At 34.0% G+C, this 22501-nt stretch overlaps 1 protein-coding gene across 5 annotated transcripts in view; it reads left to right on the forward strand.

Annotated features, from left to right (window-relative positions):
- The window catches only part of LOC136031795 (rho GTPase-activating protein 7-like), a 259438-nt gene extending 237778 nt beyond the window's left edge, over positions 1-21660 (forward strand). For all 5 annotated transcript variants that reach the window (XM_065711587.1, XM_065711584.1, XM_065711588.1 and 2 more), the window contains 8 exons: positions 731-972; positions 2168-2280; positions 5112-5307; positions 9883-10214; positions 12910-13061; positions 15823-16101; positions 17801-17980; positions 21423-21660. In XM_065711587.1, coding sequence (XP_065567659.1) covers positions 731-972; positions 2168-2280; positions 5112-5307; positions 9883-10214; positions 12910-13061; positions 15823-16101; positions 17801-17980; positions 21423-21537 — 1609 coding nt within the window. In that variant the 3' untranslated portion in view covers positions 21538-21660. The remainder of the gene's footprint in view (positions 1-730; positions 973-2167; positions 2281-5111; positions 5308-9882; positions 10215-12909; positions 13062-15822; positions 16102-17800; positions 17981-21422) is intronic.
- Positions 21661-22501: the final 841 nt, after the last annotated feature.

A 22501-nucleotide genomic window follows, 5' to 3' on the forward strand; every position in this document is an offset into this window, starting at 1 on the left:
TTTTTCAATGAAAATGTCCAAAAAAGGCGTTTTTCAATGGAAATACTATAAAACTGTATTTTTCAATAAAATGCTGAAGAAAGGTGTATTCCAAAATCTAGTAGGAGGGAGGGGAGGGAAAGAATGTTTACAGGTGCAGGTGCTTTTCCCTCAATTCTCATTCATGAAATCGACCCCGAACTCCTCATGATAATATAGGGATAAATCGTTTCTATGTTCTCTACACACGCCTCAAACAACACCGCAAAAGAATCAACAAACGCCACACAAAAAAATCAAAATTAATATTGATCCTCTTGAAGGGCATCTGTTTAACATAGAGAGAGACTTTTGTTTTGATTGCATCAGAAGTTCTCATCTATTTGATGGGGGAGACCAGGCAACCCTCGTGAAAGACCAAAACCTGCAAAGTCGTGTAAAATTTCAAGAATTTAGAAATCACATTGAAATCAGTAAAACGGATTTTTAAAATCCTTGTCCTTTATATTAAATTCCTACCCCCCTCACTTTTTTTAACCGATGTTGCCAGAATTCTATAAACTAGTGCTGATAGCGGAAAGTCAAAGCCCTCCTCCCCTTCCGAGTCTTGAAATTTTACTCCGAATCTATATTTTATATATTCACTTCATAGTCCGTATGCTTTTTATTTTTTAAGCCCCCCCCCTTCCTGGAAGAATTTTCTGCATAAATTTCAGCAATAAATTTATTTTCAATGAAACTTACGTTTTAGGGATTCCGGAAGATGGCAGGGGAACACGTGCGAAAGCTATCCCAGCACACCCGACAACATTCAGCAAGAAGCAACAGTTCCGATAGTCAGTTTGACAGTGGGACAAATGATACTAGTCCGTAAAGTCGCACTACTCAGACTCACGGGGATAATGGAGGCCCATGTGCCAAACCATAAAGGCCTTTCATGGGCATGGGACATCCCAAAGTTTTTAAAGAAGATTCGCCCTCCAGAGCATAGAGGTAAGTCACCGAAGATAAATGTAGTCCTCGTTGTCTTTTCTCCTATTCACCTTATGACAAAGTTATTATTAATTTGTGTAACTGCTGATTATTAACTTGTGCGAATATTAAGGTATTTTATTTGAGTATTCTGTACCTATTTTTATGGGAAGGTGTTGCCTTTCTCTAAAATTTGACAAAAAATTTTCAGGCTCATAACTTTGATGAATAAGTTTAAACTTAATGAATTTTACATAAGAAAATTGATCAGAAAAAGACAATTCTTTTAATTTATTCATTTCTTACTTTATAACACATATAGAAAAAAAAAATGTATAACTATGAAAATTTTGGGTTTCCCTTTACGTCTGAATGAACCATCATGCTTCGTTCTGGTAGATGAAGGCCAGGTTTGTCGAGCAAATACCCGAATGAAGCTTTCATATGAAATCTAAATGGTATGTCTGATTTAAAGTAATATTCTGAAGTTTGAAAAAAAAAATCACATCTAAAGAAGAGGTATTTTATATAAATAAGCCTTTTCTATACAACCGGAAATCAAGGTAATTTTTATCAGTATATTTACACAAAGCTTTAATTCCTGTTTATTCTAAAACAAAATTTTTCTGGTCGAAGAAGTGAATTTTTCAACTAAAATGTGAAACACGATATTTGATGTTTGATCTGAAATTCGATACGAATTCAATATCTAACGGTATGAAAGGTTTTTTTTTCATACTGCAGACACAAAATCTAACCGCCATGGTTGGCTGTCAAAACCTAGTTTTAGACTTAACGATATTATTTGCACTTCAGGGACACACGCATGCGGAGGGTTTAGGGCCACCTGGAACTTCCCAAATTTTTGGAATTTCTCAAATTTCTAAAATTATTATTCAAACTATCAAATAAAGCTTGGTTTTTGTCTTATTACCCCTCCCCCTAAAAAGGAAAAATCTTAGATACTTGCCTGCTGTACTTATAATTGTATTTAAAACTGGTGTTTGGGATCTTTTTAAGTTTTCTTTAAGATTTTTTTTTAAGTTTACTTTTGTCTTATTACCCCCCCCCCCCCCCAAAAAAAAAAAAAAAAAAAAAAAAAAAAAAGGAAAAATCTTGGATACTTGCATGCTGTACTTATAATTGTATTTAAAACTTGTGTTTGTGATCTATCAAGAGAGCTACCTTTGAATTGATCGACTTGTGTTTATTCTAGGCAAAGGGATATTTGGAGCCCCTCTGTACCTGAATGTCCAAAAATGGGGTACACCAGTTCCACCAGTAATTCTTGCTGCCTTCAAATTTCTACGAAGAGAAGCTATGGACCAGGTCAGACGTTTTTATTTTCGAACTACTTTTGGTATAAGCATTAAGAAAACACAAACCCCTCTTAATTCGGTATTTATACTGAACTGCTACCCTACTAAGCAAAATATAAGCAATATTTTTTACCATCACCTACCTACTTTAATTAATTGCTCTTAAAAATTAAATAGAAATTTTTTTTACAGAGTTTTGACTGTAATTCAATATCTTCACTTTTTTACAGCTGTAGGAAAGAAAAAAAAAACCGTAAATAGTGACGAAGACGACACTGCCTTTCCATAACAAACAAACACTAAGTAGAAACAATAGGGAAAATCTTTTCGAGATATGTATATATACATATATATATATATATATATATATATATATATATATATATATATATATGTATATATATATAAATATATATATATATATATATATATATATATATATATATATATATATATATATATATATATATATATATATATATATATATATATTTTTATTGTAAGTTAATATATATATATATATATATATATATATATATGTATGTATTTTATTGTAAGTTTATATATATATATATATATATATATATATATATATATATATATATATATATATATATATATATATATATATATATATAAATATATATATATATATATAAACTTACAATAAAATATGAGAATTAAAAATGTGAGAATTACTTTCGTTGAAGTAAGGATGCTAGAGCTGTTTTTAACAAGTTTTTTGAAAAAACATTATTAGTTTTAATTCTCACATTTTAATGTAAGTAATTTGTTGTAGTTGTAATATTTTTTTCTCGTATTGTGCTGAAGACGGCCCTTGGACGTAGGGCCGAAATATCCACTGAATTGATTTCCACTGACTTGAAAAGATCTTCCCTGTTGTTTCTACTTTGTGTTTGTTTGTAAAAAAAAAAAAACTGTATTCCCTTATAATATCTGCTTAGGAGAATCACAAGCTGCTTTAACCTACAAGGGTAAAATGATAATTTTCAATGACAAATAATAAATAGAGCAATACCTTACGTCACTTTTGAAAAACATTAACAGTTTTGGCGAAATTGTAACAGTTTTTAATACAATTAAAAATAAATATTGGAAAGGTATTACCAAGTAAGAGGGCAACTGAATGAAACGGAATGTTACGACACATATAAATCAGTGTTAAAGCCGGTACGTAATAACAACAAGGTTTTTCAAATTGAAGTTACGAGTGACGTTAAAACAACCAAAAATTATGTATGTTATATAAAATCGAATGTATTTTTAGAAAACTTTGAAAACTTTTTATCAATTTTAGAAAACTTTTAGAAACTTTTAGAGAATAATTTTAGAAAATGTTTGTATAACTTAGAAGTCTTTGTAACCTGTGTCTATTACTACATTGCTGGTCTGATCGCCGAAAAAGCTTAAGGAGCTGTTGAGTACACTCTTGGGAAAGTTTTAAGTATGACCCCTCCCCAATGTCCTCTTAAATTTTTTTCTTCTGAAATTAGATTCCCACCAACCCACTGAACATAAATACTTGTCTGTTCGTTCCGTTAATTTTATAAATACTTTAAAATTTAAAAATACGATCCTCATCAATACTCGAAGGGATTTTCTTGGGGGGATATTTCCCTTGAATTTCCTTTCTTTTGAGGTCCCAGCAACGCAAAACGGATAAACTACTGTTCAAATAAGGAGGGTTGTAGACCCATTAAACCCCATGTTCTTTTGGACTAAGTTATGCTTGGTTGAGAGTATAATCAGTTTTTAAACTATATTTTCACAAATATTGCAGTTAGACTCTATTGTATTAGCCATAGTATAGAATAGTGTATTATATTTGACACAAAAAACTGCAGGGCTATGGCCACAAAAGAAAAAGAGAAAAAAGAGAACAACATACAAATACAACTAAGGATATAATTTAAACTGTTGATCAACACGATTAAATCATATCGGCTACTTTAATTTAAAAGCCGTTATGACACTTTTTATCAAAGTAATCTTTACAACCCGTCCGTTAAACGAAGTGCACTCAATCGATCGCTAGAAGTATCGATATTTTTCAAAATCATGTTTTTATATCTCTTTTTCAGAGGTAGAAATAATAACAATTTGGAGCTCTTAATTGAAGGCCTAATAGAATATTCCTTGTATAAACAGCTCTTCATTAATAACAATCGGAAGACTAAAAAATTGTTTTTCATTTTTTTTCTTTTAAAATGTATGCCCTGTGACGATTCAGAATATACTTAAAAATACATTTTTTTCAAAATCAACCATCACGTACGGTGTTATTAATAATGTGTATTGTGGATTATAGATATTATTCAAGCATTATAATTTGTAGTTTGTAGTAGTTAAAGGTTTTTACTTCGTTTAGATTGCAGTGAGCAAAGAGCAAGTTTTAGATCGCACTTTTGTTTTCTTTATTTCAACCCTTTTCTTTATTTTCAACTCTTGGATATTTTTAATTATATTCTTTTTGAATATTTCTATAGAAGTTTCTAAAGTATTTTATAGACCTCATTTTTTGAAAATTTGGTAGAACTCGGAAATTAATAATGAGTTGATTATCGAATGTAAATTTTAGGCATTCGAAATTACTTATTTCGGCCATATTTTTTATAAATGTTTGTAAATTATTTCGTAAATGCTTGCAAAGATTTTCCAGTCACTTGAGTAATGAATGGCAAGTGGATTGTCAAATGTTCAATCCTCGCCCACTCTCATTTATTACTCCAATTTTCTGGGAAACTATTTTTCTGGGAATTAATCCAAATTAAGTAGCTCCAGCCTTGTGTAGTTCCCACTAGAACAAATTATTCATTATAGGTGGGACTATTTCGAAAGCCTGGAGTCAAGTCCCGAATATCGAGTCTTCGTCGGGAATGCGACAGTGGCAGAGAAATCGAATTTGATGCGCAGCAGGCTTTTGATGTTGCAGATCTAGTCAAGCAATATTTTAGAGACTTACCAGAAGCTTTGCTCACCAGTAAATTATCTGAAACATTTGTTGCCATCTTTCAAGGTCAGTGCTTTCAATAACTATTAGTATTTTCTTTCATTATCTTGTTTTGTCTCACTTGTTCAGAAAGTTTTTTTTTAAGGCATACTCAAGGTATGGGCCTTAAATTGGGATCTTGTATATACGGATTGAAAACCATTGCATGAGTCTAAATTCAATTAGAAAAATATATCGGCTTTCCTACTTAAATTTAAGTAGATTTGATTAGGTTTTAGCTGTTTTAATCTTTTTATTATATTATGACCAATCTCAGGTTAAACAATTACTAATGCATGGATTTTCATTCTGATATTTTATTTTTGACTTTTTATGGTACTTAGTATCTACCAAGTGACATATAGCGATCACAAATCCTGTCGGTCTGTCTGTCTGTCCCGGTTTTTCTAGTTTAGGCACTTCCAGGTAAGCTAGAATCCCCGATTAGACCATCTGGGAGGAGTGGGGGGACGGTTAAATCGGATAAATTAGAAAAAACGAGGTATTTTTAACTTACGAACGGTGATCGGATCTTAATGAAATTTGATGTTTGGAAGGATATCATGTCTTTCCTACTTAAATTTAAGAAGATTTAATTAAGTTTTAGCTGTTTTAATCTTTTTATTATATTATGACCAATCTCAGGTTAAACAATTACTAATGCATGGATTTTCATTCTGATATTTTATTTTTGACTTTTTATGGTACTTAGTATCTACCAAGTGACATATAGCGATCGCAAATTCTGTCGATCTGTCTGTCTGTCCCGGTTTTGCTAGTTTAGGCACTTCTAGGTAAGCTAGAACGATGAAATTTGTTTCCCTGATTTGACCATCTGGGGGGGGGGGGGAGTGGGGGGACGGTCAAATCGAAAAATTAGAAAAATGAGGTATTTTTAACTTACGAACGGTGATCGGATCTTAATGAATTTGATATTTGGAAGGATATCGTGTCTCAGAGCTCTTATTTTAAATCCCGACCGGATCTAGTGACATGAGGGGGAGTTGGGGTGGGGGCTAAAATCTTAGAAAATGCTTAGAGTGGAGGAATCGGGGTGAAACTTGGTGGGAAAAATAAGCACAAGTCCTAGATACGTGATTGACATGTCCGGAACGGATCTGCTCTCTTTGGGGGAATTGGGGGGGGGGGGGTTGTTAATTCTAAAAAAATAGAAAAAATGAGATATTTTTAACTTACGAAGGAGTGATCAGATCTTATTGAAGTTTCACATTTAGAAGGACCTCATAACTCAGATCTCTTATTTTAAATCCTGATCGAATTTAGTGTCATTGAGGGAGGGGATCTGGGGGACCGGAAATCTTGGAAAACGCTTAAAGTTGAGAGATCAGGATGAAAATTGGTGGGAAAGATACGTGAATGACATAACCGGACTGGATCCACTCTATTTGGTGGAGTTGGGGGGGGGGGGGTAATTCGGAAAAATTAGAAGAAATAAGATATTTGTAACTTACGAACGGGTGATTAGATCTTAATGAAATTTGATATTTAGAAGGATCTTGTGCTTTAGAGCTCTCATTTAAAGCTCTCATTTTAAATCCCGACCAGATCCGGTGACATTGGGGGAATTGGAGGGGGAAACCGGAATTCTTGGAAATCGCGAAAATTGAGGTATCTTTATCCCACGAATGTCTGATCGGATCTTAATGAAACTTGATATATAGAAGTATCTTATGTCTCAGATGCTCCATTTTCAATTCGAGTCGGATCTGGGGACATAGGGGTTTGGATGGGGAAACAGAATTCTTGGAAACCGGAAATCTTGGAAAACACTTAGAGTGGAGAGATTGGGATGAAACTTAATGAGAAGAATAAGCACAAGTTATAAATACGTGATTGATATAATTGGAAGGATTCTTTCTCTTTGGGGGAGCTGGGGGGTGTTATTTTGGAAAAATTTAAAAAATTGAGGTATTTTAACTTAAGAACGGGTGACCTGATCTTATTAAAATTTGATATTTAGACGGAACTCATGTCTCAAAGCTCTTATTTCAAATCCAGACCAGATCTGTTGACATTGGGGGGAGGGAGCTGGAGGGGGAAACCGGATATCTTGGAAAACGCTTAGAGTGGAGCGATCGGGATGGAACTTGGTGGGTAGAATAAGCAAATGTTGTAGATACGTGATTGACGTAACCGTACTAGATCCGCGGGTGGGGTTCAGTGCTTTGGCGAGTTTGGTGCTTCTGGACGTGCTAGGATGATGAAACTTGGTAGGCGTGTCAGGGTGTCATATCCGCGGGTGGGGTTCAATGCTTTGGCGAGGTTGGTGCTTCTGGACGTGCTAGGATGATGAAAATTGGTAGGCGTGTCAGGGAGCTGCACAAATTGACTTGATAAAGTCGTTTTCCCCGATTTGACCATCTGGGGGGCTGAAGGGAGAGGAAAAATTAGACAAAACGAGGTATTTTAACTTACGACTGGGTGATTGGACCTTAATGAATTTTGATATTTAGAAGGAAATCTTGACTCAGAGCTCTTATTTTAAATCTCGACGGGCATTAAGCCTCTGATTTTCCTTCTAAATAAATCTTTTGGTTCTTAGAATTCTGCTAGAGCTCGTACCATATGAGCTTTTGGCTCTTGGCTCTTCCGGCCTCGTCACAAGTGCCATATGAGCTCTTAGCTCTTGTTATTTATTTCTTTTTTTGAACTTCTTTAAATTTTCGTTGCTTTTATGATTTTTGGTTTGTCTTGTTGTTTTAATCATTGACCTCGAAGTTTGAATAAGGCTGTCCTTCGAGGCTTTTGACAGAATTTTTTTGAAATAAATGTCTTATCTAAATGTTTGTAGAATATCCTTGTTTTAAATGTGCTATCTGCATAATTTGGGGCTATTTCCTCTTGGTTGCAGGGATTTTCTTGCACATGTAGGTATTTTTGCCTTTAGACCTTCCTAATATAAAATGGTAATATTTAAAGTTGATCTAATGCCATATGGGTGCCTGTAGACATCCAGGGCGTTGAGAAAGTGCTCAGTTGCCCTCTGATCAGTTTTGTCGTTGACATGTGCATAGAACTTAAATTGTATGATAGAATTAACTAAAAGTCAATGTAGATCGAATTGACTAAAAGTCAATAATTCCAAAAATAAAAATTAGTTAAATCTTGCTCTTAATCTTATTTAATTCTCTCTAGTTTTTCAGTATTGAGCGTTTACTTTTTGCTAGTTTGAAGGATTTTCCTCCCCTCCCCCTCCTTCTGAAGTGATTCCTGTGTACATGTCTCAGAAAGATGCCCCCATGCTCGAAACCCCAAATTTGAGACAAATATTAGACATGCTCTAAGCCCATGTATTTTTGGCTAAGGGAGGAATCCTATTGTGTAGAATATTGGCCCCCTATTATTTCCTTATTGTGATCCAATTGTGTAGTATAATGGCCCCCTATTATTTCCTGTTGTGATCCTATTGTGTAGGATATTGGCCCCCCTATTATTTCTTGTTATGATTCTAGTGTGTATTATATTGGCCCCCTATTATTTCCTGTTATGATCCTATTGTGTAGGATATTAGCCCCCTATTACTTCCTATTATGATTGTGTAGGATAACATCTACCCTTTTTAAGTGTTGGTCCCATTTTCTATTTTCCAATTTGGTTACTATGCTTTGATCGGCTAGTTGGATGGCAGCACGTTTAGTTGCTAGAATCAAGGATGGGAATGGCATGTGGTATAGTTTTGCAATTAAATTTTTTTTTGTATATCTGCCAACTCTAAAGAATCATATTTTTCAGACATCACAATCAGGGCTACTACTGGGAATTTAACAATATTGCAATATTGAATTGCAAAATATCAGAAGGTTCGAAAAAATAATCCAAAGGTATATTAGCAACATATACTTTGCACATGATTGCAATGGTAGCCTTGATCAGGTTGACTACACTTTCAGAGGGTGGGTTCACAGCCCCCTGCCTTGACTTGAGTGAAGTTTTCTTATTTGTAGTTTTCATTAAATTTAGACAAATATGTTGAGCAAAAAAAAGGAAAGGAAAAAGGTCTTCATAGTTCTAAAGCCCTGAGTAGATACCCGTCTTTCCTTCACAAAATATTAAACCCGCTTATGATTTCGCACATTATCGAGGTTCATAATTTGGTTTACCCGGGTTGTACCTATTCCTCTACTGTGGGCCTCTTGGTCTTTCTTGGTGTAATGAAAAATAGGTAAGACTGTCTGTAAAACTCTCACTGTAAAAACCCCTATTCAGGGTCTTATCCATTTTCCTTTGGAAGAGGGGGGCTCCAACCTTGTTAAAATGCATAGATGATACCTAGAATCTCTGAAAGAGGCACGGGTTCAAGCCCAGAATTTCCCTCCTTCACCTCTAGGTACGGCAGTTTCCTCTGGGAAACTGAGAAAATGACTTTCTAGATTGTTTTCATCCAAGTGTTTCCGACGAAGAAGGAAAGTTTGTAAAATGTTTCACAACTCTAAACGTGAAACTATATTCCTGGGAAACCTATTCTAGCAAATTGGTAAATCCAATTTCCTTTTCCAGAATAAATGCATTACTTGGTCAGAATACAATAGCTTGTAATATGTTATCATTGGTAATAATTTAAATTTTGTTTTCACCTTTCAGCACTACCCCACTACCTTCGCTTGGAAGCTACACGATATGCCTTGCTCTTGCTACCCGATGAACATCGCGAGGCTCTCAACCTCCTTCTTTCATTCCTCATCGACATTTCATCGATGTCATCGACTAATCAAATGACATTATCGAACCTTGCGGTTTGTTTTGCACCATCCCTTTTCCAGTTATCACACACCATTTCTCCACGTTCTACTTCTTCTTCACCAAGACGACGGACGAAAACAACAGGTACACCTGACCCAAGAGAGCTGGGTGAAAATAAAGCTGCCCATGATTGTATGTTAACTATGTTGAGAGAATACAATCAACTCTTTCAGGTTTGTGCTTTATATTTAGGATATTAATTTGATTTTAACTTAGTGTTGCAATTAATGTTTCTTTGGGTTTATCTGCGAGCATCGTTCATCTGGAGTTTAGTCATCAATTTCTCAAAATAAATCCGTTTTATTAGATGCAAAGAATAGATAAAAAAAATGAGTGTAATATTGAAATGAAGCAGTGAAATAGAAAAGAACAAAAAAAAACAAAAACAAACTTAAAATAACAAAATCCGAATATTCCTGCTCCACATCCTTCGTTTATCAACGGAGAAAAGATGAATGGAAAAAAATTAGTCAAGATACATTAAACGCAACATGTAAAGAAAAAGGAAGAAAACAAAAAAAAAACAAATAAATAAAACTCATTTCTTATAACTTCCAAATACCACTGCAATCACTGTAAGTAAGCAACACAAAAAGACGTAGCGTGACATAAATGGGACAAAAATGACACCAATGGAAAGGTAGTGTGGACTAAGAAATTATTTACAAAATAAAGCCTTTGTGGAATTATTACGTTATTATTACGTAATTATACGTATATTAACGTAACACAAGTAAACGTATATTATACGTAATTATTACGTATAAAATATTACTAGAAAAAAAAGTTCATCTGCTCCACAATACCTTGCTATTTACGCTCAAGTAACTTTATTAATTTCAAATATTTATTCTACGGCCTTTGTGATTCAGGGGTCATTCGTAAAGATTTAGGATAGTATTCAAGTTTTAGTGTAAAGGGTGAGATATTAACGAGGGGACAAACCCCCTCTTATACGTGATAAAAAATACACAAAATATAGAAATTTGTTACGTAAGTTAGTTCGTAAGGTACGTATGTTTATTACTAACAAAAACGTTCGTACACGAAATTAAAAAATCTAGTTGTATTTTTAAGTAACCAAAAATTGGAGGGCAACTAGGCCTCCCCCCCATCCCCTTTTTATAAAAATCGTCCCATCAAAACTATGAGAAAACCATTTAGCAAAAAAAATTAATATACCAATTTTGTTTTAATTATTCATGTGCGGTGAGCCAAAAAATAAACATGCATCAATTCAAAAACGTTCAGAACTCTTTTTGACTCTGTCACAACTCTACTTGCTAAAAAAAACTTTTTTTTTTTATTTAATTTAGTACATGGAATGACCCCTTGCCAGAGACCGACTGGCCAATGCTGTTAAAAAATCACCAAGTATAGAGTACCGTTGAGAGTCTTGAAGTCTTAACGGAAGAGAAAAAGATGACAAGCTACCGGGCGCAATGACCTTTGAGCCAAAATCACCCCCCTGAAAGATACCTCATATCCTGTTAGAAAAAAAGTCATTGTATATGTGTAGACTACATACCTATCAAAATTTTTCCTAAATTCCAACCTGAACTTCGTTGCAAACGAATACCCTCTGAAATGGTACTCAGAGTGTTTTCATTTTTACTAATTTGTTGGATTTTCTATTGGAGACAATAAGATGATAAGTAAAAAAGATTATTTTCGAAATTTAGGAAAATCGCCCCTTCAAACAAGCTGTACAAAAAGTGTAGTCCTAGTTTATTTTCTAAGGCTATTATGGAAGAAAGGTTGAGGTTGCTAAGACAAGTTTTACGGATGAAGGATACCAGATTACCAAAGATTGCTCTTGTTAGACATCCAGCAGGAACCAAACCAGACAATGTTCATAATTTTCTAATTCTAGCATATTATATGCTAGAAAATTTTTAGGGACTGCCCTTCCTTGAACTTAAAAAGAAAATTTTCGCTCTGTTTGATCTAAAAAACAAAATTCATACTTTCTAATGATATTAAGTTTCAATAAAACTGAATATTTCTGTCCCCGGAACGATACAAGAGAAGCCAAGTGGGGTTTCTAAGATTTCTGGGATTTCTAGGTGTTGGTTAATAGTTTTCTTGTTGCGTATCATCATCCATCACCATTTTATTTAAACCGTGTCACAAAAAAACTGTGCAGGACCTAGAAAAAAGAGTAAAAATCAAGAAACAACAGAAAGAAAAACATAATTCGACAACTAAGAACACGGGACCAACAGAAATGACAAAAAATTCTTATCTTCGGATCTCTTATCCAAACTCTACAAGCTATGACAAGACCGTCCAACTAATTTTAAATGGGTTTGCCGAGCAAATTAAAAAAAAATTATATTGGATGACATAGGGTGATCCTTTAAGAGTTTAAGGTATTGAAACCCCTTAAAGTATATAGAATTAGGAAACTGATATTTGCTAAAGTCGCCTGTGTTCTACCTTAAAAAAACTTTCATTCGCATTCACAGTTGGAAATATCGAAAGTAAAACAGTTCAAAATAGGAATGAAACCTTTTAATTGACAGTGAACAGATATAGAATTATTTAACTGGATATTTCGAACACATATACGGTGTTCATCATCAGCAGTAAAACATTGAGTTTTACTGCTGATGACTTTCGTCATGGAAAGGCATGACTTACGTAATGGAAAGGCAGTGTGGTCTTCGAAGTTATCTAAGTTGGAAATATGCAATATTTTTCTTTTACACCTTCTAGCTCCATGTTGTCTTATAGTACACAAGTATTGATACTGACATATCGATACTTTCCGTACTGAGTGTCGATATTTAATGTTTTTTTAAGAATCGTCCCAACACTAGTCCAGACCTTATGTTCACTATCTAATAACTGTTTATTCCTTTACAGCTTACACAGGAGTTTTTAGCCAACTGCCCGTTTAGCTACTTAGACGAAAGCGTACCTGTGTCTTTAGCAGAGCTTCGCACTGAGAAAGCTCTTGGCTGGAAAGCTTATCACGATGCTTGTTTTGCCGCATTGCTCCGGGAAGCTAAGGAAAAGTAAGTGCGTCTCTCCTTTAGTGTTGTGGCGTTAATTGGTGGGGAGGGGGAAGAGGAAGACACGTATCTCCTATATTTGTCCCCCTCCCTCAGGGTTTGATTTTTTTTGGGGGGGGGAGTATTTTCATTGGAAAAACTGGCTGTTTGCATTGGAAAAACTGAAAAAAGGATAGTGCAGCTTTAGAAGACCCCCGCACTGAGGAAGGTCTCGGCTGGACAACTTATCACGATGATTTTTTAGCTGCATTTTTCCAGGAAGCCGAGGAAAAAGTAAATACATCTCTCCTTCAGTGTTATGACATTAATTAGAATGGGGCAGGGGCAGGTGAGGTAATATACCCACTAAAAATTTTACCATAATCATCTTGATTGTGAAAATACTTGTTGTTTTTTGGAGGGGAGGGGTGTATCTTCATTGAAAGTTTTAATTTTTTTAGTTTTTACTTGGGACAAATCGCAGAAAATGACAAATTCACCCCCTCCCTAGATCTGTAAACTTATGTTTTACCCCCTTTAGTTTTCGTGAATTGACGCCGTTGCTTTAGTAGATTGTTATTAAGTTAAAAGTGATTTTTTTTAAAAAAGGGTGATTGTGAATTATGGGCAGAACCCTCCGTTTTTTGAAACAACCCTGTGTGCTGTGTTGTCATATCCAGAGACCACATTTGGCAGTGAAGGCCTTCAAGTATGGCCTGTTGCTGCTCAGTAAAGTAGTTGAACGATACTTTGTTTTAGGGATACTGATCACGAGTCCTGTCTCACTAGCCGTTTTCGCTACTCTTTCTATCATATTTTGTGCTCTCTGAGCGGAGTCTGTGATAGAATGCATAATCGATATCAGGAATTTTTCTTGTGCTGAAAAGGCGACACTATCATCTTCTTTCAATGCGTTTTTCATGATTCAATTTATAATAAAGTTGAAAAGAATTGGTGATGCTGGACATCCTTGACGGACGCCATATGCTACTTCAAATAGTTTCATTTGTTCACCATATATTCGCACGTTACTCAGGGTATTCTCGTAGTATGCTCTTAGCAGGTCGACTTTAATGAAGAAGAAGTCAGAGGGTAAAGAAATGGTCTGCACACCCCGTTCCAAGGCAGAAACAAGCCTGTTTCCTCCTTGCTCTTTGCTATTTTCTAAAGCGGTTCACTAAAACTATTGCAAAATCTTCCCAGCTATTTCTATTAGTAAGACTCCCCAGTAATTTTTACAGTCTCCTTCATCTACTTTCTTGAATATAGGGATTATAATTGTTATGCCAGTCCTGGGGAACATATTCAATGTCCCAGACTTTGCCAAGCAGGTTGGTTTGGGCTTCAACAAACGCCGAACTTGCTTTATATATTTCTGCCGATAGGGAGTCCTCACCCGGGGCCTTATATTTTTTGATAGCCTTAGAACAGTAGGCATTTTGGTCTCCTCTTGCCAGCTTATGAGCTTTCTCACAGAGCTCTGAAATCCCATTACTTCTGTGGCTATTTTCTGATACAGACAGCAGGGGGCATAAATAAATACAGCCTGTAAAACTCTTAGCCACTATTGCCAAGTATTTTCACTACTTTTTTATTTTTTAAGATATCGTTAATATGGTAGTCCTGTTTCCACACAATCCCATTACTTCTGTGGCTATTTTTTATATAGATAGCAGGGAATATAAATAAGTACAGCATATAAAACTCATAGCCACTATTTGCCACTTTTCTATCTTATAAGATATCGTTTCCAATCAAATCTCATTACTTCTGTGGCTATTTTCTAATACAGACAGTAAGGAACATAAATAAATACAGCATATAAAACTCATAGCCACTATTTGCACTTTTCTATAAGATATCGTTAATATGGTAGTCCTGTTTCCAATCAAACCCTTTTACTTCTGTGACTACTTTCTGATACAGACAGCAGGAAATATAAATAAATACAAAACATAAGACTAATAGCCACTAGCTTCTACTTCTGTAAGATATCGTTAATATAGTAGTCGAGTTTTCAATCGAATCCCATTACTTCTGTGGCTATTTTCTGATACAGATAACAGGAATTATAAATAAATACAAAGCATAAGACTAATATCCACTATTTGCCACCTATGCCCTGTATTATTTTCCACTTTTCTATTTCTATAAGATATCGTTAATATAGTAGTCGAGTTTTCAATCAAATGTTATTACTTCTGTGGCTATTTTCTGATACAGAGAGCAGGGAATATAAATAAATACAGCATGTAAAACTCATAGACACTATTTGCCTCTCTTGCCACGTGTTATTTGCCACTTCTATGACTATAAGATTTCACTAATATACTAGTCCTGTTTCAAATCAAATCCTATTACTTATACTTTTAATCTCTAGCACAGTCAACAGAGAATAAAAAATAAATTAAGCAAACAAAACTAACTGGCACTTTTTGCCACATTTGCCATATTTACCACGGATTATTTGCCACCTTTTCTATATATGAGGTTACGTCAATATGGTAGTCCTGGTTCAAATCAAATCCCATTACTTATTTGTTTATTTTTTGGCACATACAGCAAGATAATATATACAGATTCAGAAAACAAATCTGCCACTATTTACCATTTTGCCACATTTGCCACAGATCACTTGCCACTTTTATTTTCTGTTTGTTTTATTGAGCCAGGTGTTTTTGGTATTAATCCACTTACATGAAAGTATGGTGTATTTTAATAATGTAAACTATATAAAGTATGTGAAGTAAAGAGTATGTTGCTAATGATTACGTATGAATTGTAGATCAAAAGGATGGGTCAGCACGTCTTACCCCGATCCAACCGTAGAGCTTACATACAAGAAAGTAGGAGATGGACACGCACTTCGAATGTGGCGCGCTGGTTTGCACATCCCAGCACCTCCGTCGGAAATCCTATCAAGACTCTTATACCAGCGTCATCTATTTGATGGTAATGCTGCAGCTTGGAGAATGATAGAAAAGTTAGATAGCGACTCTGACGTCACTCAATTCGTTTCTACAGGACTTGATCTCCAGGAAATAAATCAAACTTGCTTACTAAGGTAAATCTATTTTATTAGATTTTTAATTAGTAGGTTCAAAAGTGGAATGGAATATTTTCAATCTACATTAAGAATGTAATGCCTGGTTAGTCTATGGGAAGGACAGACTCCTCAAAGTATGAACATTAGCAATTCTTTTTTCATTGTTTTTCATTTCCAATGAAATGAAAATTCATTTCCAATTCATTTTTTTTAACTTCCTCTTTGCCAATGTGCCATCTACCAGTTATTGATACTGAGTATTATCACGTTAATTAATTTTTAATTATTTCCCCTTTCCCTCACCATCATAAGTGGTTACATAGATTTTATTATTGATTCATATACCCAAATATGGATTGTGCAAGCAAGATTTTGAAAATTATTTTTCTTTCAGAGAGAATGAGGTTTTTGCATTTTTGCTATAGAATGAAGAATCTATTTGAAAATTTATGCCATTTCTGATGATGGTGAGGAACTGGGGAGACTAATCGAAGCAATTCCACTAGTGGCACTAATCTGGTCTAGCGTCAATTTTAGTTTCCTACTTTGTGCCAGTTGTGCCAGTTTTGTGCCAGTTGTTTAGTGTCTAGTTGTGAACACTATGTCTATTGTTCACCATTCCTCTATAAAAGAAATAAAAGATACTCAAATAAATACATCAGATTTTTCAATATGACAGCCAAAGTATTAATGAGAATATCCACTCCACTTTCTTCCGTTTTGAAAAGTACCTACTGAGATATCCAATTTGGACACGTAGTTCAAAGCTCATTAATAATCTTCATATAGCAGATCCTGCTATAGCCGTTGCTAAACTTACGGAAAAACACAACCAAAAGATTGCAAAATATGCTTGGAACCAACCTTTTCTACAAAAGCCACATTCTTATCGTTTTAAAAATTTTTAAAACGAGTTTTTCTGATAGAAGAAAAGAGCTATAATTAAATTCATTGTCGCGTTGCTTCTTAAAATTCAAATCAATTTCAGAGCAGACCGACTTTGAGTAAATAACCCAAGAGTGTATATATTTATGTACTATTTTAAATTTGTGTATACTTCCTTGTTTTTGCGATTTCTTTGCCTTTACCCCATTTTTGAGAAAACACATCACGGATATTTAATCTTCTTATTTCTCTCTCTAAAGATCTGCTTTATCTGGTCTATCGTATTGGAATCGAAAAATAGTAAAAGTTTTTCATCTGGCAAGTATTATTGAGAAGCTGACGATCTATGCAAGAGGATGTCGCGCATGATGTGTTGATGTTTGTCACATCATTACACTTCGATATGTTTCTTTTAATAGTTGTTTTTTATATTTTCTTTCTTGTTTCATATCTTTTTCCAGTTTTGTTCATTTATACTTCACTATTTATCTTTCTAATGTATGTGGGTTGTAAATGAGTATTATATTGTAACTACGTTACTATTTAACGTATTGATATTAAAATTAAGACTAAAAGATATTTTAAAATTTATCGATTATTTTGAACTATGAGAAGATAAGTTTTAGAATTCAAATTTTGAGGCGAAACGTTAAAAAACAATAAAAACTAGCAAAAGAAAATTAAGATACAAATTGATAATAAAATAATTCACCGTAACGTTTGGAAATCGAATTTATCTGAAATATGGGAGTAGGGTTAAGGGAGGCTGTGACTAAGTGTAAACACGTGACTAGTGTAAACACGTGTGACTAAGTGTAAACATTTCTTACAGATCGTGGAGAACTAATCTCTTTGGTGGCGGAAGTGCTTTAGTTGAGACATCGATTGAACATAACGAAGCTCGAATAATTCCTGCTGCAATCCCTCGAATTGTGCTTGCTTCTCGATACCTGATTGAGCCTGCTGGTTCTGGTCATTCGAAAATTACGTACCTTTCACGGATAGACTTACGGTGAGTACTGAATTATTTTAGTTGTAGTCTTATTTCAGCTATGATAACCCGTCCCAGGGTTCGGAATTTGATGCCGGTGATGAGATTATGCGAAAGAGTCTCCATAAAAATCCAAACAAGAAATAGGTTTTAACCACTTTTATTTTATTCTGCAAATAGCTGTTTTGAAATATAAGGTCATTTCTAGACCGCTTATTTTTCACTCTGCCCGAAACCAAAAGTGAAAATCGTGCTCAAGAAATGCAGATAAAATAGTTAAGCAAAATTTCACTATTTTTTTAAACAACGTTCTTTATTTTAAAATTTATTGTAGGAAAATAGAATATCATCAACGGGTCACCAATTTTCAGAAACACCAGGTCGCACTCGTCAAGTGTGGTGGGAGTGTGCCAAGCGATATACTATGGCTGCAAAAATTTTAAAGCCATTATATAACATTTTTGCCAAAGTGATATTTGTTATTTCATTTAGTAAAATGAAATATGCCAATCCATTAATACGTTCCATCGACTGAATTTACTTTCTTGCATCTTAATTCGGCCTCAAGATCCAAAATGGTTTAGATCTGTAACTTTCATATCAAAGTTATGTTGTATCCTCAAGGGCAGATAAATTACTTCTTTGCATAAACAGGCGACTCCTTCATAACTATTGGCGAACCTAAAACAATCTTCGGTTTTTAACTCTTCTGTATTATATTAGTTAACATACTGTCTTTTGAATCACCGCTTCTGACCTGGAAAATAGGTATAATGAATCATATCTTTCGTTTAGTAAAAAAATTCAAAATTTTAAAATCTATTTTTTCTTAGTAGAGCATCCAAATGATGATGCGATGGGTTTCATCTCAGCTTGGTCTTAAGGGACTCAGAGTTAAAACCCAGGTGTAAGAGCCTGCTTGACCCACACTGCAGGGCCGACGCAATGACCTAGGTAGTCAAGAAGTGTCGTTAATCCAGTACAATATAATGTATAGTTGTGAATTCGTACTTATTTTTATATAGGATAAGATCTGTTTAAGATAAAATGCTTTATAATACAAAATAGTAAGTGCCTGTGTAGGTGCGTGATGTCTAAAGTCAAATCAGTACTATAAGACTCATCAGTACATTTGTGACATCAATTGCCTCTGAAAGTGTTATAAATAAAATGCCAAGTAAATTAGACAACGAATGATTTAAGACGTATTTCGGTAGAAGCAGAGTCGTTCAAAGAAGGGGAGGGCAACCGGTCAGTTGCCCCAGGCGCCGCATCTAGGGGGAGTTGCGATTAGGGGATTGCCTACTTTCATCAGATTGATTCGGCTTATTTTGCTTATATTTTAGTCAGAAGGTGGGTGCTGCATTTGATTTTCCCCCGGGTGCCATCAACTCTATACAAGAATAAATAATGATGAACTAAATAAATTTATTTATATATTTATAAATAAATAATTATTTATTATTTATTATTTAATTGATTTATTATTTATTTATATTTTATTTATATGTATTATTTATTATTTATTATTATTTATATTTATCTATTATTTTATTTGTATTTATTATTTATTTATTTATTATTTATAAATAAATAATTCATTTATAAATAAATAAACCTGAAAGAATAAATAATTTAGAACAGCTCTTTTTTATTTAGAATTTTCTGTTTGTTCAAAATAGTTGGAATTCGTGCTTTAAAATACATTCAATTAATCATCAATCATTTTATTCATGTAAAGAGAATTCAAATAAGAACTAAACAGTTATTTGGTCAACTGGACATAATTGAATCCACTTTTCTTGTATCTTATTTGTTCATTAACATAATTGGAAGTGTCACTTCATTTCTTTCTATATATTTTTCTGTCGTTATAACTAATATAATTTTATATCTGTTGCGTCTGTTATGTACCTGTTGTATGTTTCTACATTCTCTTCTATTTTTATAAATTTATTACAGTAAATTTATTATATCTGTTCTTATAATTCTTTTGGGAGAATTATGTTGCTATAATGTTTTTATATACACGCTTAAATTCATTTGGATTCCATCCTTATTAAACGGCAATTCAGAAACGAAATTGAACTATGTCATTAATTTAGTGCAAATTAAAAATTTCAAGATATGTCAAAAACACTATCTTGGATCAAATATATATCCATCGTTTTTATCGATATATTGGTAATAATAATATTACAAATATTATAACCTTTAGAATTTGTATCACTTCTGCAACATTCACTGGCAAATCCTTAAAATGAGCTACAAGAAACACAAAACAAAGTTTTTGACATTTTTTTTATTTGTCAGAGGCTAGTGTTTAGTCCTTTAATAGGATTCTTAAGGTTAATATTGGTTGTAAGTTTAAGTTTTTAAATTATCATTAACAAAAATTTTGGATTGGTTGGAATTTATTGGATTAATCAGTCAGGATTTTAGGGTTTCCTACTCCAAGGCAGGATATTTTATTAAATGTTACTCTTGCTTCCACCGTTATCCTCAACAGCGGCCTTAGACCTTAGATCTTAGCTCCTTCAGAGCCATCTGTGGTGCATAGGGCGTCGACGGCGCCTCTACATTCATCCTGCATTGATGCTGCAGCGATGACGCCTTCCCATTCAGGTAGTAGTGAGATACCAGCCGTCCTCATATGTTCATATGTTCAGTCGGCTTTGCTTTCTTCTACCGTCTGGCTTCCATTCATAGGTTGTTCGAGGAAGGCGGCTCTCTTCCATACGAAGAACGTGTCCCAGGTATGTGCACCACCTTCTTTTCAGCAACTCAATGACTGGAGGTTGACCTGTTTTTCTGCATATTTCTGCATTTGTAATTTTTGTTGCCAGCTTGTATTCAACAGTCTTTTGAGGCTCATATTTTCAAATGCAAGGATCCTTTTTTCCAGCTGGGTGTTTATTTTCCAACATTCACTTGCGTAAAAGAGAATTGAGAGTATATTGCTGTTGAAGAGTCGAAGCTTCAGTCGCATTGAATATTTGCTACTTCTCCAAATAATCGATAGCACTTAAACCACATAAATACATTCATTATCGACCTACAGAAAAATATCTCTAAAGTTCAGTACTATCCTCATGAATTTCTCCAGCTTCAAGAATTCCCCAAAATACTTTTTAAAGTTATATTTTTCTTTTGTTTATTTAATTAAAGTTTACACAAAGAAATATATCCTCAATTCTACCAATTATCTACATTACCGTAACAAAATGCGAAATATTTTTATTAATATACCCCTCCTCCATACTCTGGGTAAAAGTAAAGATTCTAATTTCCCTAAGTAGCATATTGGAAAGGCAGTTGGTTTTCACCATTGTCTGTTTCCCCAATGTAATTAATTTGTTAACGGTGTGTAGAGAGGACAATGTGCTATAGCTCCAGGTTGTTGTCTTGAAACATTGTTGAGCAAGTAAATCTTGTTTTATCTAATTAACAACTTTTTTTGCAGAGGCCGAACTCCAGAGTGGTATAACAAAGTCTATGGTCATTTGATAGTCCAAGACTTGGAGAACCTCCGAGCCTCTTTCGTTATCGCAGAAGTACTTCCAGAAACTACGCTTTAGCTGTGATATTCCAGTCAGATTATTAATCAAAAGTTTAATTTTATAGTGTCACCAAAAATTACTTTTTCTTGTTAAATTTATGCTTTTTTTGTGAACAAAGGTTTTATTATATTGTCGTGACGATTTTTTACTAATTTGAACTTAAATTTTAGTTTGTAATTCCTTTATTTGAAGTGGTTTCATTTTATCTCTTTTATTTACTTAGCTGGTATTTGCGATTCCCTACCCTCCAAAAAGGAAGAGCTATCTCCTCGTTTTTGTACAAAATTCAAAAAAAAAATCGAACTAACAACATACGGATCTTGAGTAAAACATATTTGAAGGAAATTGTCTGTCGTCTAACGAATCAAAGAATAGCTAAAAAAAAATTATTTCTGAGACCCCACTGGCTAATTAACAATTAGCCTGCGTGAGAGAAAGGGTCCGTTACTGAGAAAGGGTCATCATATTTTGTTTCGTGTTTTGTTTTAAGTTTTTTTTTTCTTATATCTTTATCAGTTTATTCTGCACTGAGGACGGTCTAGTGGAGGTCTTGACCGAAATGTATGCATAAGTTTCAATTTTTTCAATAGCTGTTAATTGTGCTCGTTTTTCTTTTCTTTGCGATTTTGTGTTTTGTCATGATTAGCCAGTGTGGTCTCAGAAATTATGTAAAATTTTTATCTGTCTAGTTAATATTCCAGGATTTATAACAAGAAAACCAAGTTGTTACTGCAACTATTAAAATATGTTAAAATTGGAAATAAAAACCACGACGGAGGGGGTGTGCAAACTATTCAAAGTTTAGGGGGAATTTATTCCCCTAAAAACTATTCAAAGTTAACAATTCAAAGTTAGGGTGAATAATATTCTTATTGGCGAAGGAGCTATTTTAAGTTAAAACCATGCTCGTAAGGAACTGCTTGAGGTAATTTTTATTTAATTCTTTTACATTTGAAGCACAGAGAAATAGAGGGTTAATAAC

Source organism: Artemia franciscana, chromosome 10, assembly GCF_032884065.1.
Source record: "Artemia franciscana chromosome 10, ASM3288406v1, whole genome shotgun sequence".
NCBI lineage: Eukaryota > Metazoa > Arthropoda > Branchiopoda > Anostraca > Artemiidae > Artemia > Artemia franciscana.